This window comes from Heliangelus exortis, chromosome 5 (genome assembly GCF_036169615.1).
Source record: "Heliangelus exortis chromosome 5, bHelExo1.hap1, whole genome shotgun sequence".
In the NCBI taxonomy this organism is placed as follows: Eukaryota; Metazoa; Chordata; class Aves; order Apodiformes; family Trochilidae; genus Heliangelus; species Heliangelus exortis.
Genome location: NC_092426.1, coordinates 35,353,852 through 35,370,723, shown reverse-complemented (window position 1 = coordinate 35,370,723; position 16,872 = coordinate 35,353,852). Strand labels below are relative to the sequence as shown.

At 43.2% G+C, this 16,872-nt stretch overlaps 1 protein-coding gene across 6 annotated transcripts in view; it reads right to left on the bottom strand.

Annotated features, from left to right (window-relative positions):
• Positions 1–16,872, bottom strand: part of RGS6 (regulator of G protein signaling 6) — a 260,455-nt gene that overhangs the window by 44,386 nt on the left and 199,197 nt on the right. For all 6 annotated transcript variants that reach the window (XR_011726030.1, XM_071744548.1, XM_071744551.1 and 3 more), the window contains 7 exons: positions 15,910–15,986; positions 12,618–12,699; positions 10,649–10,723; positions 9,150–9,248; positions 8,043–8,104; positions 3,825–3,935; positions 492–617 (listed from right to left, as the gene is read on the bottom strand). Coding sequence is in view for 5 of the 6 variants with exons in the window: in XM_071744548.1 (XP_071600649.1) it covers positions 492–617; positions 3,825–3,935; positions 8,043–8,104; positions 9,150–9,248; positions 10,649–10,723; positions 12,618–12,699; positions 15,910–15,986 (632 nt within the window). In the remaining variant the exon portion in view is untranslated. The remainder of the gene's footprint in view (positions 1–491; positions 618–3,824; positions 3,936–8,042; positions 8,105–9,149; positions 9,249–10,648; positions 10,724–12,617; positions 12,700–15,909; positions 15,987–16,872) is intronic.

Sequence of the window (16,872 nt, the reverse complement as noted above, 5' to 3'; positions counted from 1 at the left end):
CTTGAGTAGCTAGGAGGTACCAAAATTAAAAAGTAGCTGTTGCCAGCCTGATTTGGTGAGTGCCAGTTCTGCAATAGTTTTTAGCCACACGATCATCATACTGTTTCCCTCGTACAGCCCCTCACAAATACATAGGCAAATTCCATATATTGTTAGTGTTAAAGCAATATATATATATATATATATGTATATATACATATAGTGCTATATATAATAGCAATTTGCTGGGTCTCATCACATTATCACAACTTTGCATGTGGTACCTGACACATGGCCTCTCCTAAACACTGTTCCTGAGATTACTTACACAGTTCTAGTCTACAGATCCATAGCAGTGCTATGGGCCAAATCCTGCCATCCTCACCTTCATTTAAACAGGTGTTTTTTGCACCTCCAAGGCAGACCAAGCATTGTGTTTCACCTATGCAAGAGGTTTGGTATGCAAGTAGGATTGGTTCCATTAATTTCATTCAAGTCAAAAAAGGCTTCACCTGAGATTTTCTGAGCTGAATTCTGATTCCAGGAAACGAAGGAACTGGTCTCGTCCTACTGGGTCCTTCAGCACCTCATCCATGGAGAAACCCCATCTTTTCACACGCTGCTGACTAGGTTCTTTGCTGTTTGAAAGAAAAGGGAAAAAAACAGATGGAATGGGCATTTGTGCCTGCTGTCTGAGCAGCTGCTGTTTCTGCTAAGTAGCAATGGAAAGAAGATTATCAGACATGGAGATAATGGTGTTTTTCTCAAGATTTTGCAGAAATACAATTAACAAATAACATACAAGAAGAAGCTATAAACACCAGGGTCACCATTAAAGCAACTGTACTATCTGGGTGCTACATACATGGCAAAATGAGAGCAACAGCAAATAATGTGATTTTCTACCAGTAATTTCTGGCAGATTTCATGTGAATAACAGCATGCCATACTAGAATGATCATACATGATGCCCTCTTTAGATAGACAGGTGGATAGAAAGACAGATCGATTGATCTATCAACCAACCCTCAAATCTACCTCTCAATTTATTGTATGTCAAGGTAGAAATTTGCCAGCAGTGCTCCCTGGGCCAGTGGTGAGCTCCAGAGCACCTCCTTCTGTCCCACAGTGCTGGCACTTGGATCTGGCATCAGATTTTCAGTTCCACGTTTGCATATAAAAAGCAGTTTTATTAACAAGCAGTGCAGACAAGGTATCTAAAAATGATTACTGGCTTGTGGTCTTCTATTTTTCAGTGGTTTTTGGATGCCTAAGTCCTAAAAGACCAAAAAGCATCTCCTCCTACCCTCCATAATAACCACAGTCCTACTTTGTGTCTCAGCTGGGACACCAAGACGCAGAGGCACCCAAAATCATCAACACCCTTTCTCCTAGGTTATTAGAACACCACTTACATCAGCTGTTGTTTGAACTGCTAGATATGTTGCAGAGATGCCTATGGGGAGAGGCAGTGTCTTGGAATCACAACAAGGATGCTACCAGACCGAGCATAATCCTGGATCACAGCATGTTTGAAAGCTTCTGGTGTGATGGCATCACACTATGAGACAACCATGAACACACAGCTCAGCTGCTCACCTCTGTGACAGCAGGGCTGTTGTTAGCAGTCTGTATCTCTTAAAATACAACTCTTGCCATGTTCACAGTGATTCCCAACCCTGGTGCCCTCGGGGGCAGTGGCAATCTGTGCTGAAGATGAGTAAACCAAAGGGGTTAAATAAAATGCCCGCTTTGATTTCCTCTTGGTATAAAGCCCAAGCAGAACTGATGGACATGTCCTCACTCAATGTGCAGGGCACTCAGCACTGCTCCTCCTGCACTCATCCAGGAGCCAGCAGTGCTGCAGAGATGGGCAGAGATGCCAGGCTGCCTGGTAAATGAGCCAGCCTAGACAAGGGGACCTGCAAGCCAGGTTTGCGCAGAGCTACACACGAGCCAAGCTCAGGGAATTCCCTGCTGAACCCAGAGATCTTGTAGCTGCTTTTCCTGCTGCTGCACAATGCTCTAGAGTGAACAAAAAGGCCAAAGTCCTCTCAGAAGCTGAAGGCTTTAGAAGGATTTACAGTTGAAGGATGAAGTGTAGTGGCCCAGGGCTGTCCATACTCAGCAGCAGGCCCTACCATTAGGAGTGAGAGGCTCTTTGTTTTCCTGAGGGTTGGCTCCGCTCTCCTAACTGAGGCAAGAGCTTTGCAGGAAACACAAGGGGTACTGCAGCTCTTGGGGATCATTTAATTATTCATGCAAAATGCAACTAGATGCAGATGCAGTGAGTTCTTTTACAATAGAGAATAAAACAGAAATAGAGAGCTGTTTTTTCTTCCATCTCCCAACACTACAACTTTTTCAGAAGCAGGAGACTGACCTTCCTTAACTCTGAAATCAGAGCAGAAGCCAAACATTTATTTTAAGTTCCTGTAAGGACCATGACACCAGGTTAATTGTATTCTTCAGGGACACAGGCATCTTTTCTGGGATTTGCAGTCACCTCAACAGATCCAGAAATCATGGAGCTGTAGTACCTCATGGGTGCATGTTCCTCCAGCAAAGTATTTTACATGGGCTGTATCTGATTCTAGCTCTGCTAGAAAGGATGGAGAAAATGAGATAAACTGACTAAAAAGGAAGATAAAAAAATTAAAATTATGTGAAGCTGGGCAGCCACTGGGGAGCTAATGGATTTCTCTGACTACCAGAGATGCAGGTGAAAACACCTTCCACATCCCAGATCACGTGTGTTTTTTTTAACAGGGAAACAACTTGCTATCTCCCTGGAACATTGACTCATTATGAATTGGCTTTCTTAGGCTGGTAGCATCTTAAACTTTACATTATTATTTAAGAACAGACAGGATTAGACTTGGAATTGTCTTTTCCAAGATTTGCAGTTCAGATTTGGTGCTGAATAGCAGCAGCTAAACACTGAGAGAAGCTGCTGAGCTCTGGCAGTAGTTGCCATAGGATATGAGTGAGCAGCAAAGGTGCAAGATGCATGGTGACTCCATTCAAACCTGCTGTGATAGCTGCAGGGCCCAGAAGCAGCCAGTACAATTCTATCCCCAGTATAAGGATAGCCTGTGATGACAAGAAATGTAGACACTGGCCAGACTTCACTTGCATGAGTATCACATGGGCAAAAAACTATCTCAGTTTCAGTGCTTTTCTTGTTTTGGGTTTTTTTGTTTGTTTGGGTTTTGGTGGTTTTTTTGGCTTTTTTTGATAAACTCTCTGAGGTGTAAGACATTGGAAGTCCTACAGCCTCTCCTCCTCCTTTTTATCTATTAGATATCATAACAGGGACAAGCCAGCTTGTTTACTAACAGGTGAGGCCCAAACTCACTGTTTCTGACATATTAAATATGAGCTGCACTCTTCTGGCTCCTGTGCCAAATCCACCCCAACACAGAAGAATGGCCACTGCCCTATAAACCATCCTGTTCTGCCAGTGACATCTTCCATGGGATTCCCAGAATAGAAGCAGGGATGGAGCAGTGCAGCTGGGGGAGGACCAGAAAGGAGGTTGTTGAGGGAAATGTTCTGGAACAAGTATTTCTTAGCAGCATCCTCTATCTCTGAACTCTTACACCTGAGTCTGAGCACGTCCTTGACAGGCATGAGACCATCTATTGCCTGACCTACAGAGTCAAGTCATATGGAAGTGGATGGGCTGAATAATTCACAGAAGTGATACAGCACAAGCTCCTGTTTAAATTTGAACTATGTACTTGTATCTTACAAAGTTACAGTTATCCAACTTCCTATCCAAACAGGGCAGTGGGAAGACGGCAAGACAACTCTTAACATTACTTAAACCTACCAATTCTTACCTCATTTCAATGTCCCACAATGCTGCATCATCACTTATCCAGGGATTGGAAGGCTCAGCAGGAGTTATAAAGGGGTCATATTCCATATACTGCTCTGTGTAAGCTATTAAACTGAGAAATATTTAAAAAGAAAAGAAAAAAAAATAATCAGAGCCTGAATGCTCATTCACATGTCAGGGAGGTATAGCTTCTTTTTCTTTTTCTTTTGTGGGCTTAGTTTTACTTTTTGTGGGGATTAGTCAGCTTCTCAGCAACCACAGGAGTTACCTTTTCCAAGGATGGTGCATGCAAGGATTTCTCTGCAAACACCCACCAGCTCCCTGCAGTACTTTCCTCCAGCTTGTCTCTCTCTGTTGAGATGTCCACAAAAAGCCCTACGAGGCAACACTGAATTGCTGTGCTTGGGCTTCCCCCAGAGAGCCATGGGATGACAACCAGGCACATGTCCTCTTTTTCATTTGTTGCATGCTGCTACTGCCTCTTTCCCTTTTGGTTTTTGCAGACTTCTGAACCCACTTTGTGCATTATGAGTAACTCATCTAAATAGGCTCATATAATGTAGCTAAGGATATACTTTTGAGGATCACAGTCCTGAGCATGCAAGCTCCAGGCTACAGCCCATTTTTGTTATGCTGTTTTGCCATTCAGTCTCATGGCACTGCTGTAAAATATTTCAACAGTGATTTATAATAATTAACTTAGAATGTAGTAAATTATATGCATGCTGGAAAAACACCTGGCCTGTAGATGAGCTTGCTTCATGATGAGTCAGAAAAGACACAGAGCTTCTAATCCTCACTAGCATGAGATTCAAAGAGCTTCCTGCTGGGAAAAGGACAGTGCTTGCATAAGTGAGTCAGGAATTCCACTGGGGTTGGGACTAGGGGAGCATTTTTACAAAGGAAAGGCAGCGTATATGAAATAAATCAAAAGGAATTTCTCCTACTCTGTATTGGAAATACTCTAAGGCACTTTTTAATTTTTTTGCCTAGGTCTGCCAAGTAATTAACTAAGTTAATTGAGTCTCATCATACTGAACAACTAATCTCCTTGCACTGTGATTGTCCATGCTAAAATTTACCTCTAGTCTTCGACATCTCAAAAAGGCAGAATGAAAAGAGCCTGTGAAACAAAGGGTCACAAAAGGCAGAAAGTTTCCCTGACCTCCGCTACAGTAATTATTTCTTTTTATTTGTCCTAGCTCTTATCATGAGGCATTAAAATCATACACTTTTATAACCACAGCAGGTTCCCATTGCCCTTCAGGGCACCCAGGGCTGTCTCATCTCATTTCATTAATTACATTTCATGACTGCTGTGGGTCAAGGGTTGAAGTAGGGAGCAGCGTCCAATTTCAGAGAGCTGCAGCAACCCCTGAGACATCAATGAGAGACAGGGTTGGATATAAAAAAAACAACAAAAAGGATCAATCAGGAGATACCTCCTGTGAAACTTGAACTGCTCCTGATAAACTAAGAGGGCACCAGAGGTGTTAGTACAAATATTAGCAAAAATAAAAGGGGAAAAAACTAAATTAAATTAGGCAAGGCAGAATTGCTAAGCACATTTTGCTGATTCAGTGTAATGACAGCAGCAGAATCTCATTGTCTAAAGGAGGCTACAAGCAGGGGACTCTTAAGGGAAAGCATTTCTGTCAAAATGCAAACCTGGACTTCTGGCCTTTCAGATGATGGCCTGTAATTCTGGTTGAAAAGGTGATGGAAAGTGTTCACTGAAGGGTGTAGAGCTCACCTTAAGAGCCCAGCTGTCTCACTATGAGGGGGCCCTGCTGAGCCCTGACAGTAACTTTGAAGAGCTGAAGGGATAGAATAGATTTTCATCTCAGGAGCTGAGATTGCTTCCAGTAGGAAGATGATCTGATTCTTCCCAGCCATTCCTGTGATGCCACAAGTAGTGGGCTTGTACTAACACGGCCTGATGCAGCCAGGGAAAAAAGCAGACAGACTGTATTGATAGTTTTGCTCAATTCTCAAATTTCATTGCCAAATCTTAAACCTGACAGTGTGCAGGTCTCAGGTGGAGAGAGGATGTGGAAGAAAGGAGAAGAAAGCTGTTCCCAAGGTGCGTGGAGCAGCTGAGGGATGCCTGTTTCCACAGAGCTACTCCTGGAAGGGGAACAGGGAGTAGGGGAAAGAAAATCTTTTGTAATGAGAATTTATTTCATGGGAGTGGGGGTAACCTTTTGAAAGCCTCTTCTGCTTGACAAGGCCTAGCCCACAGAACTAACTGCAAGCATTAATGGAAAATGTATGTGATTGGTCACTATGGAAATAATTCCTACTGTGCTTCTATAATAGAGAGCAGCCCTCTGACTTATTTATTTATTATTACTTCCCACATCCTGCTTGAAATTGCCTTTGTGCTGGGCTGAAAAACTGGCAGGTGATGCCACTGTCAAGCTTGGCAGTCAAAAGGAGCCCAACAAGCAGTTGTCTCCTGCACCCTGATCTGCCACAACATCACTGAAACTAGACCCAAAAGCAGAGCCCAGCCTGACGAGTGACTTGCTAATGACTGCACCTTCTTACGCAGCAGATTTACTCCTGGGGTTTGTATGCAGTGCTTTACATCAGACTTTTGGGCTGAAGAGGTTTTTATTTCAGGCAATAGTACAACTCAGGTCAGCCATATCCATTCTTCCCCACTTATCCCCATCTCTGCCAAGCCACTGGAGTCATCAGCCCCTCAATCTCCCCCCCACCTGCTCTCCACATCCAGGCTGCACTTCCCTCCAGCAACGCTGCCACCCAAGCTCATCATATAAACAAATATTTATTCACAAGGCACAAACATCACAAAGCCATGATTTTCTTTCTTTATCATTTCAAAAGGGAACTTTCAAAACAGGAGAACTTTTTGAGTGTTCTCATTTTATTTACTTTTCTGTTGGTTACCAATTTGCACAAATTTTGGTAGCAATTTGGGGCCCATTAAAAAGATCAAAGCCCTTTCAAAGCAGAAAACAATTCTGTTCAGTTTTACTGAAAACTAACAGGTATTTTTGGCAATGACAACATTACATTTATAATGTCACTAGCTCCTTATGAACTTGAACAGGTGTACAATGTGGACAGGTTTTGATGTTCACAAGTGAATGAATTTTACTGAGCCCATCTTCTTGAATAAATACCTACCTAGAAAAAAGATCAAGCAAAATAGATCTACTTGCTTGTAAATTACCAGCCTGGAAATTATTACTGTTTTAATATATTAGGGTCATTGTAAGTAAATAAAGCATAAAAATACTTTTTTTTTTTTTTTTGGTAACGCACAAATGTATCTTAGGAAAAAAGAACCAGAAATCCCAAAATATAAATATGAATGTGCTAATTTCAGTTGTACAATATGGTGAATGCAGGATTTCAGAAGTCTCTGAATATTTTGTATTTAATTGGATAAATTTTTGTTTTTATTGTTAAACATTATGAGCCAATGGGAACCTGCTTTGGGGCTCTCACCATTTAATTTGCCTAGTTTTGTGCACACCTTCTAATTACAGATGTGGGCACTGCAAAGCACATTTCATCAGGTTATCTTCTTTTAATTTGCTTAAATAAAAATTCCTCTACTATTTCTCTACCAGGCACCAGGCTTTCTCCTGTTTCTCATGTTCAACAGTTTTTGTGCCATGATTTGCCTCTATGAGAAATCCATCCCTTCAAACACTGCCTTGAGTACTCCCAGTACAACCCCAGTACCTCCCATGGGGTTTCATATATATATATAGGGGGGAGTGGGGGGAAGGGAGGGAGCAGAAACCAGCCCTATAGCCCCAGTATGAACATCATGTGCAACAAGATGCAATTGCAGCTCCTCCCCCAGAGCTCTGACAGACTCAAAAGAACTGAGTGCTGAGAGTTCACCCACAAAAGAAAAAAAGGGTATTTTGAAATTACTTTTCTGTAAATAAACTCCAGGGTTGGGAATCAGAAGTACTGCAGGGGTTCTTATGTATTTCTTTTGTTTTATGGTATGACAGCATCCTCATTTTTTCACCTACTTTTTCTCAGTGGCAGAAGAATGAGTGGAGAAGTGCCAGTGGTCAGCAGGCAGGCAGCACAGCTGGTCAAGGAGGGGGAAGGACTGATGGATGCACAGAAAGGGAACCTTTGTGTGTTCCTGCCTGCTCTCAGTTTCTGGAAATGCCAAACTGGAAATGAGGAAAGAATGGGAAATCATGCAAACGGGGACACTCACCTTTCTGCTACTTTGGACATCTTTAAACAATGTCTCTCTATCTGCATGTTCAGAAAAGCTATCTGAGGAGAGAGATGACAAGGACATTAACAATCCAGGAGCTCTACAGCATGCATTGATCATATCCCAACACACTATTGATTTCTCTTTCCAAATAGCTTGAAAGTAACTCAGAAGGAAATGAGACCCTTCCCTAGGTATTAGAAGAAGCTTATTAACTGCTTCTCAGTCTCCATTTCCTTTGGCAAAGCCCCAGGTAAAACTTCAGAAGACATAATTAGAAGTAGGAAAGGCACACATTTGGGGCCAAGGTTCCTAGACTGCTCAGGGTGCAATATGAGCCCCTCTTTACACCACACTCCTCTCCCCCATTTCTCTATCTCTCTGGCAACACAAGGTGAGTAAAGGCTCCACACCATAACTGCACTCTGCTAGGAACCAGCTCTTCACAGTACCCCACAGCTTACATTGCCCAAGACAGAAAAAGCTCAAGAAATTTAGAGTTCAGGTTTAGGTCAGAAGAACACCCTAAAAGTGGCTGCCTAAGGAATATGTTTAATTTACCAAAATGCTGACCTAGTCCTGCCTAGCACCTGCACCTTCGGTGGGTGCTGCTTGTTGCAGGAAAGTAATTTTGAGGGAAAGCTCCTTGGGTGAGGGCAAAGCTGCATGAGTTGGCTGGACAGTCCTTGGAGTAACTGTACAACTAAATTTTCCCCAGCTCCCTAAAAGCTCTGTCTGTACAGTCTAACAGGTATGCACCAAGTGGGCCTTTCTCAGTGCCTGTCCCCAGCATGCTAGCTTCTTCCCTAGCCTTTGTCTCTGCCCACTTTTCAACCATCCTCAAATTAATCTGTGTCCTGTCCCTCAGAGAGAACACCACTAGATTCAAAGGTCAGTATTACCCACTGTACAACCACACTGCTTAGTGAACATACATAAAGATACATAAGCATATCTTTATATATTTACTACTTTCCATAGAGTTTCTGAGGATCGAGAGCAGGTAAAGCATACAACTGATTTGCTGCTATCTCTGTTACTTTGGATGTTGTCCTGTTTGTCTGAACAGCTGCCAGGAGACTTCCACCACAGCCCTGTACTCACCTGCCTGCGGAAATCCTCTTTTGTGGTTTTGCGTACAGGCTGGGAGGGCACATGTACAGGGCTCTGGGGCTGAGACTCCTCTGTAACCCCATACACTGACTGTGAGGAACCAAGGAAGAAACAGAAGGGATTACAGCATTTTTCTCTATTACCCAGTGAGGAAAAGTGCAGTATGCAAAGCAGTAAGGTAACAAGCCAGCAATTTCCTACTATTTATAACCACACGGGTCAATAATCATTCAGCCTGGAGCAAAATTCACAGATCAGACCACGCTTGCAGATTGCCTGGAAGGTCTGCAGGCATTTTAAAAAAAGGGTTTATTTTAAATGATAAAATGCAGCTCCTAATTCTTAGGAGCTCTGAAGTCTTCGTGTGTCAACTCTTGCAGGATGAACACTGTGAGTGGTGATAGTGGTGAACGAGACAAAGAAAAGACCAGGACCTAATTCTATGCCATTTACTTTCACTTGGGTTGATTTCTTTCTGTAAAACTACACAGTAAAGAAAGAGCCTGACCTGGTCAATTTCATGTGAACCTCTGTAAACATAAACCTGCAGGCTGACTTGTAGGCATTCATTTTCAGGACAGAAATCTACACTGAAAGTAGTAACAGTTACCCTTTAATTTTGTGCATTTGCTTTTTATATTACATTCATAAGAGACATGTGAATAGCTCTGCTGTAATTTAACTAGCAATGGAAGTTCAGGAGTCTGGTGTCCCCTCCCAAACAGGTAACAAGTAGTAGAATGAGAGGAAATGGCCACAAGATGTGCCAGGGGAGGTTTAAGTTGGTGATTATGAAAAATTTCTTCACTGAAAGGATTATCAAGCATTGCAACAGGCTGCCCAGGGAAGTGATCAAGTCACCACCCCTGGAGGTGTTTAAAAGAACTGTAGACATGGGGCTTAGGGACATGGCTTAGTGGTAGACTTGGCAACATTAGGTTTATGGTTGAAGGTGATGATATTAAGGGTCTTTTCCAACCTAAATGATTCTATGACTCTACATACGCAGAGGAGCTAAAACTGTAAGCAAGTCAAAGATACTCAAGTTGCTAGTGATCCAGCCTTTGAAATTATTAAGGTGGTAAAAAATCCATCTGAAAAATCCATGCCAAAACAATTTCTGAAAATGAGACTTAGGTACTTTTGCCAATTGGTTTTAATTTTATGGGAGTGCAGAACCAGCAGATACATGGGACACAGAGCTCAGATCTCTCATATCTACCCATCTGTCTCTTTCAGATCTATCCATCACCCAGTCTGCACTGCTCTGCTGGCAAAAGAAAAATAATACCTTCACCAATAAGAAAAAAACAGAAGTGATATTGGCAAAATGCTTTTTCTGTTTGTTTGTATCGGGTAAGTTTGCTATACTACAGGTATCAAGCACGATGTGCATTTAAAAATCCACCAAAAAAATATCATAAACCCAAAACCCAGCAACAACAAACTACCCACAAAACAGAAAACAAAATCCAGAAACTCAAACTGACCTTTTTCACCTTCTGTGGGTTTTTCATACGACGGCATTTTCTGATGTCCATTTCTGTGGTGTTCACACAGCCCGGCTGAAAAGAGAAGGTGATCACATTACTGCTCTGTGGATGTTCAGAGAATCACAGAAAGGTAGGGAGTGAAAGTGACCTCTGGAGATCATCAAGTCTGTCCTCCCTGCTAGAGCAGGTTGCATAGGATCATGTCCAGACGAGTGCTGAGTACCTCCAGAAAAAGAGACTCCACAACCTCTCTGGGCAGCCTGCTCCTGTGCTCTGTAACCCTCACTTTTTCCTCATGTTGAGACAGAACTTCCTGTGTTCCAGTTGGCCCCTTGTTCTGTCACTGGGCATCACTCAGAAGAGTCTGGTCCCGCCTTGACAACCACCCTTTAGATATTTGTAAGCACTGATAAGATCCTCTCTGTCTTCTCCAGGCTAAACAGATCCATGTCTCTCAGCCTTTCCTCATAAGAGAGATGCTCCAGTCCCCTGACCATCCTCATAGTCTTCCAATAGACTGCTTCAAGTAGTTCCTTGTCTCTCTTACACTGAGGATCCCACAACTGGACACAGTACTCCAGATGTGTAGAGGGGAAGGATAACCTCCCTTGACCTGCTGCTCACATTCTTCTTGATGCACCCCAGGATGTCATTGGCCTTCTTGGCCACACAGCTGGCTCTTGGTAACTACTCCACTAGGACTTCCATGTCCTTCTCCACACAGCTGCTTTTCCTGCAGGTCAACCCTTAACCTATACTGGTGCAAGGGCTTATTCCTCCTATAACCCCATGTAGGACCCTACACTTGCCTTTGTTGAACTTCATTAAGTCCTTCTCTGCCCAACTCTCTAGCCTGTACAGCTCATGCAGAATGGCAGCAGAGCCTCCTGCTGCATCAGCCACTCTTCCAAGTTTTCTGTCACCAGCAAACCTGCTGAGGGTTCCCTGTCCCTTCATCCAGGCCACTGATTAATATGTTGAGCAAAGCTGGACCCAGAACTGACCCCTGGGGAATACCAGCCACAGGTCTCTAAACCAGACTCTGCACCACTGACCATGACCCTCTGAGCCCTCTCAATCCATCTCTCTGTCCACACAGCTAACCCAAACTTCCTGATGAAGATCCTGTGGGAAACAGTGTCAAAAGCCTTGCTGAAGTAAAGGTACACAACATCCACTGCTCTCCTCTCATCTACCCAGTCAGTCAGGCATAAGCCTATCAGATTGATCAAACATTATTTCCCCTTGGTCAATCCATCTTAACTGCTCCTGATCACAATATTTTTTCCTCCTCTTGCTTAGAGATGACATCCAGAATGAGTTATTTCATTACTTTCCAGGGATGGAGGTGAGGCTGACTGGCCTGTAGTTTCCTCCTCCTTCCTGCCCTTTATGAAGACTGTTTGGTTTGTTGTTTTTTTTTCTCAGGCATCTCTCCCATTCTCCATGACTTTTCAAAGATGATGGAGAATGACTGAGCAATCCACATGCTATCTTACCTTTCTAAAATATACAATCAGGTCTTGTCCAAAACTCTCTCCTGAAATTTGTGTCCCATAAATTATCCTTGCTAAACAAGTGGCTGCATATACCCAAAGCTGGCATCTCAGCACCCAATCCATTTACTCATAACTTTGGCACCAAAAGGAAATACCTCAGCTCAGAGGAAAACTTCTTCTGTAAAGTCTGAGCCAAACTGGGTAAGCTGATTTCCTTTTGCATGCACAATAAACCATCTTTAAAACTTCACATTTATCATATATTTCTGAATCTATAGTTCCGTGCATGCTCAACTTTAGAATGTCTAAAACAATCTTGTAGACACTTGCTGTGCTTTGAACTGTGAGGAAAATCCACATGGTGACTTTAAAGGCAATATTTTTATGCAATTCATGGAACAGTGTTCACTAGTATTAAAACTTTCCTGTCAAAACTTGGAAAAGTCTCATCATTCAAAGAGTTTTACCACAGGCCTGTGCACATCCCAGAATGCTCTTTCCTGGCTGTCCAAAATCTTTCTCTCTGTTTTATCCTTTTTTCTGTCGATTCTGAAAACAAAAGCATAAAAATGTGAGCCAAGGTACAAGAAACACTTTCTTCTTTGTTACAGTTCCTAGATGGGTTTTTTGTCACCATGATAAAAATAACCCAGAAAGCAATTTTTTTTTTTTTTTTTTTGTGCAGCACTGTCACACTTCCACTTGCCACGTCATACGCCACCAACAAAATATCACAAATGTTCACTCCACTGTGCATCAAAGGAGATTTTCCCGTTAAGATGGAAAATTCACTTCAACATGTTTTTTGAATCTGGAGAAGAAAACAACCTATCCTGAAAGTCTGCATCCCAGATCCTGAGTTGGCAGGCTAGGGAAGTTCATGTTTGGCTTTGGCTTTATCAGGAGACCCACCAGGACCTCTTTATTCTAGGTGAAGCTCTTGGCTGACACCAGATCATAGAATCATAGAATCGCCTGGGTTGGAAGGGACCTCAGAGATCATCAAGTCCAACCCTTGATCCACTCCTGCTGCAGTTCCCAGCCCATGGCACTGAGTGCCACATCCAGGCTCTTTTTAAATATCTCCAGGGACAGAGAATCCACCCCTTCCCTGGGCAGCCCATTCCAATGTCTGATCACCCTCTCAGTAAAGAAATTCTTTCTAATATCCAACCTAAACCTCCCCCGGCACAACTTGAGACCTCTTGTGCCCTCTTGTCTTGCTGAGAGCTGCCTGGGAAAAGAGACCAACCCCTGCCTGGCTCCAACCTCCTTTCAGGGAGTTGTAGAGAGTGATGAGGTCTCCTCTGAGCCTCCTCTTCTCCAGGCTGAACACCCCCAGCTCCCTCAGCCTCTCCTCATAGGATCTGTGCTGGATCCCTTCACCAGCCCAGTTGCCTCCTTTGGACCTGCTCCAGGACCTCGATATCCTCCCTGAACTGAGGGGCCCAGAACTGGACCTGGCACAAGCAAGGACTGGGAAGGGGCGTCCATCCCAAGCGTTCCCAGCAGCAACAGGATGGGCAGTGCTTGGGGCCACCATCCTTAAGGCTGTCAACCTTCCCCCACCTCAGTGATGGCTGAAAAGCATGGGCAACCAGAGCAGAGCAAGCTGCACAGCCCACCAGGCCACCCAGCACTCACCCACCAGGGACATGGCTGGGCCAGCAGGCAGCTGGAACTTGATAATTTCAGCATTGAGCAATTCCCTCTTGGTGCCTCACTCAGGCTCAGCTCTACATGTGAACACAGTAAAGACCCCCTGGGTTTGCCAGATCTACCCTGTAGAGAGCCTGGGTGAGGAACAGCCTTTGCCTCCAGGGAAGCATTGGAAAGCCAACAGCATCCCTCTGCTGGGTTTCTGCATTGCTGCCACCTGGGAAAATCAAAGCAGTGAGAAAAAAAAAACACTTCTGGGACTTCTGAGAAGCAGATTCTTCCTTCTCTGTTTTTTCTTTTCGAGGGGCATTGGTCCTTGGGAAAGTCTGTGCTAGAAAAGGGACTGGGAAACAGGGGACTGACACTGAAGCTTCTGAACACCCCTCCCCACAAAAAGCCCGAGTCCTCCACAGTTCAGTATCACTTTCTAAATATGCTCCCTGCAAAGCTGAGATGAGAAACCAGCCCTGCACCACCTCTGTCACACACAAAGAGAGCACTGACAGAGAGCAATCACAGTTCTGCACTGGGGAGAAAACACAGACATCCAGCCCAAAACTCCTTTTTCTGAGTGAGCCCTTTGTGCCTTGGACAAAGGAGAAGCTGAAGTCTTCTGCCAGCCCCACAGCACACAAGAACTGAGGCTCCATGAATTGCCTTCACGGGTGTTTTGTGCTAAACTAAGGTTCTTGGTTCCTGTCCCCGAAACCCACTGATATCTCAGTATTTCACATTTTAAACTATGAAGCACAACATAATTAGATGCTCTGTGGCTGCAGTTTTCAAGCATTAGAGCAATGGAAATCCTGTGTGCAAACAAAGATGTGGAAGGCAGAGCAGAACTTGATAAGCAGGAGTAATATTTTCACATATTTCTCATTTGTTTTCCTTTTTAGTTAATTCAGAGCTGTGAACTGCACTGTAAATTCCAGCCCTGCCTTGCTGGAAACCTGAAGACTGAACCATCACATGAGCTGGGAACCAAGAAGCTGAAAGAAGTCAGCCAAGAAAGTTGATGTTAGTCAGCCCATGCTTACTTTTCAAAGAAAACTGAATGGAGAAAGGATGAATAAAAGCAGCAATCACCTCAAAAATCTGGTATATATATAATTTTTTTTAGGTAATAATGGTATGCTGTGGATAGAATGGAGAACCCTTTTTAATTTTTTTATTTGTTGTTTCATCTCAGCAGTAAACCTTTAAGTAACTGAAATTACAATTGCTATCTTAACTTCTAATTTTCTCTTCCAAACAGAACACTGGTATTCTGGTCGGAAAAAAATCCCATAATTATCTTGTAAATTAAAGGATAATTACCATATACTTAAATAGTGCATAATTACAAAGCTATTAAGCAAAGAATTAATCAAAATTCCAAAGACTTAATCAAAGATAGAGACATTTACCTCAGCCACACCCTCAAGAAATTATGTTCCTTAACTTTCTAACATCTAATGCTGAAAGTGCAAGATCCTTCTAGTGGTACAAGGTGTCAGCATTGGTGTTCTCATGCACCATCTTCACCCTTTCCTTCCTATAGCTGACAATTACAAGCACAAAATGAACACGTAGGGTTGTAGGCACTGGTTTCTAGACACCAGATTACAAACGCTGGACGATGCCCGTTTTGCAGCAATAATGAAAATGTGCTCAGAACATTAAGAGACTTCAGAAGCTTAGAGTAATACAGACAAATGACAAAGCCCTGTTCTTTCCCTTTATACAAAACAAAACCCATCACCCAAAAGCAGGAGCAGAATGGGCAAGAGAATTGCCTAAATTCCCATGGTCTGGAATCCAGACTCAGGAGCTCTTGACCATTATTTCCAAGTACAGACAATTAAAAACATCTTTTGGACTCTGGCACAAACCTTTAGAATTGGCTCTTTATAACCTTTAGAATTGGCTCTCCATTGTTTCTAGCCTGCCAGGGTTTAAAATTCACCAACACCTTATGAGTTTAGTGGCAGTGAAGATTCTGACAAAGAAATTTTATCTGTACTGAATTCCCTTCCCCTCAGCTCAAATCATTGGTGCCATTCAGTACTCCAGGATTACTCACAACTCATTGGTGCCATTCAGTACTCCAGGATTACTCACTTCACTTGAGCCTCAGCTTGCATGAAGATGAATTCCCACTTCCTTGCAAATGCTCTTTGAAGTCTTGCTAAGTTTTCCTGACAAAAGATGAAAATGGTAAGAACAACTGAACCCTGCAATTTTAACAACTGCTACAGAGCATAGTTAGAATGACAGGTGGTTATTTTAGTACTTTTTTTTTTTTTTTAGCTAGAAAGCTCAAGACACAGAAGTCTGTATTGATATGCTGCAGGCAAAGCAAGGCTGTAACATCCTAGTTTTGGGCTGCAGCCCCATAGCTGCCCTGTCAAGGAGTAGTAATGGAGTGTGATAAAGACAGCCTGAGCTCTGCTATGAAAATAAGGATGGACTTGTTCCCAAAAAGTAACACTGAGAAGCTCTGTGAAGCTGATCACTTTCATTTCTGAGAGCAGATGGCTGCCACTTGCACATTTCCCTCTCATCCTCCCTTTTCCTTCCTCCTCCCTCCTCTCTCTTCTCTTCAGGCTTCTGCTAAGGTGCAAGCCCTGAGCAACTCTTGCTTTGCTCAGACCTGGTCACAACTGGGAGCAGTAAGCAGCTGCAAAGCACTGAAAGCTGAGGATTGCCAGGATGATCCATAAAAGGAAGCAGGTTTTTTGTCTGAGCAACGAACACCCCAAACTGCAAAGACTGGGTCCAGATGCAGCCTTGCTCTGCATCTGAAGTTACAGCTTTTGATCAGACCTTTTACAGGGAGTCTGACAATCTGGACATTTGGAGGTGGATGTGACTTCAGCACAGCTCAAAGCCAAACTTGGGACATGGGTCAGAATTTCAAGCTCAAATGGAACCCCAAAGTCCCATATCCACACACACCTTGACAAGGAGGCCTACAAGAGCAGTAACCTGATAATCTTCTCCATTACATCTGGTTCCACTCTTGCAAATTTTCACTGAAACTGAACACTACTACTGCTGCTGCTGTTCTTTTTATACCTGTTC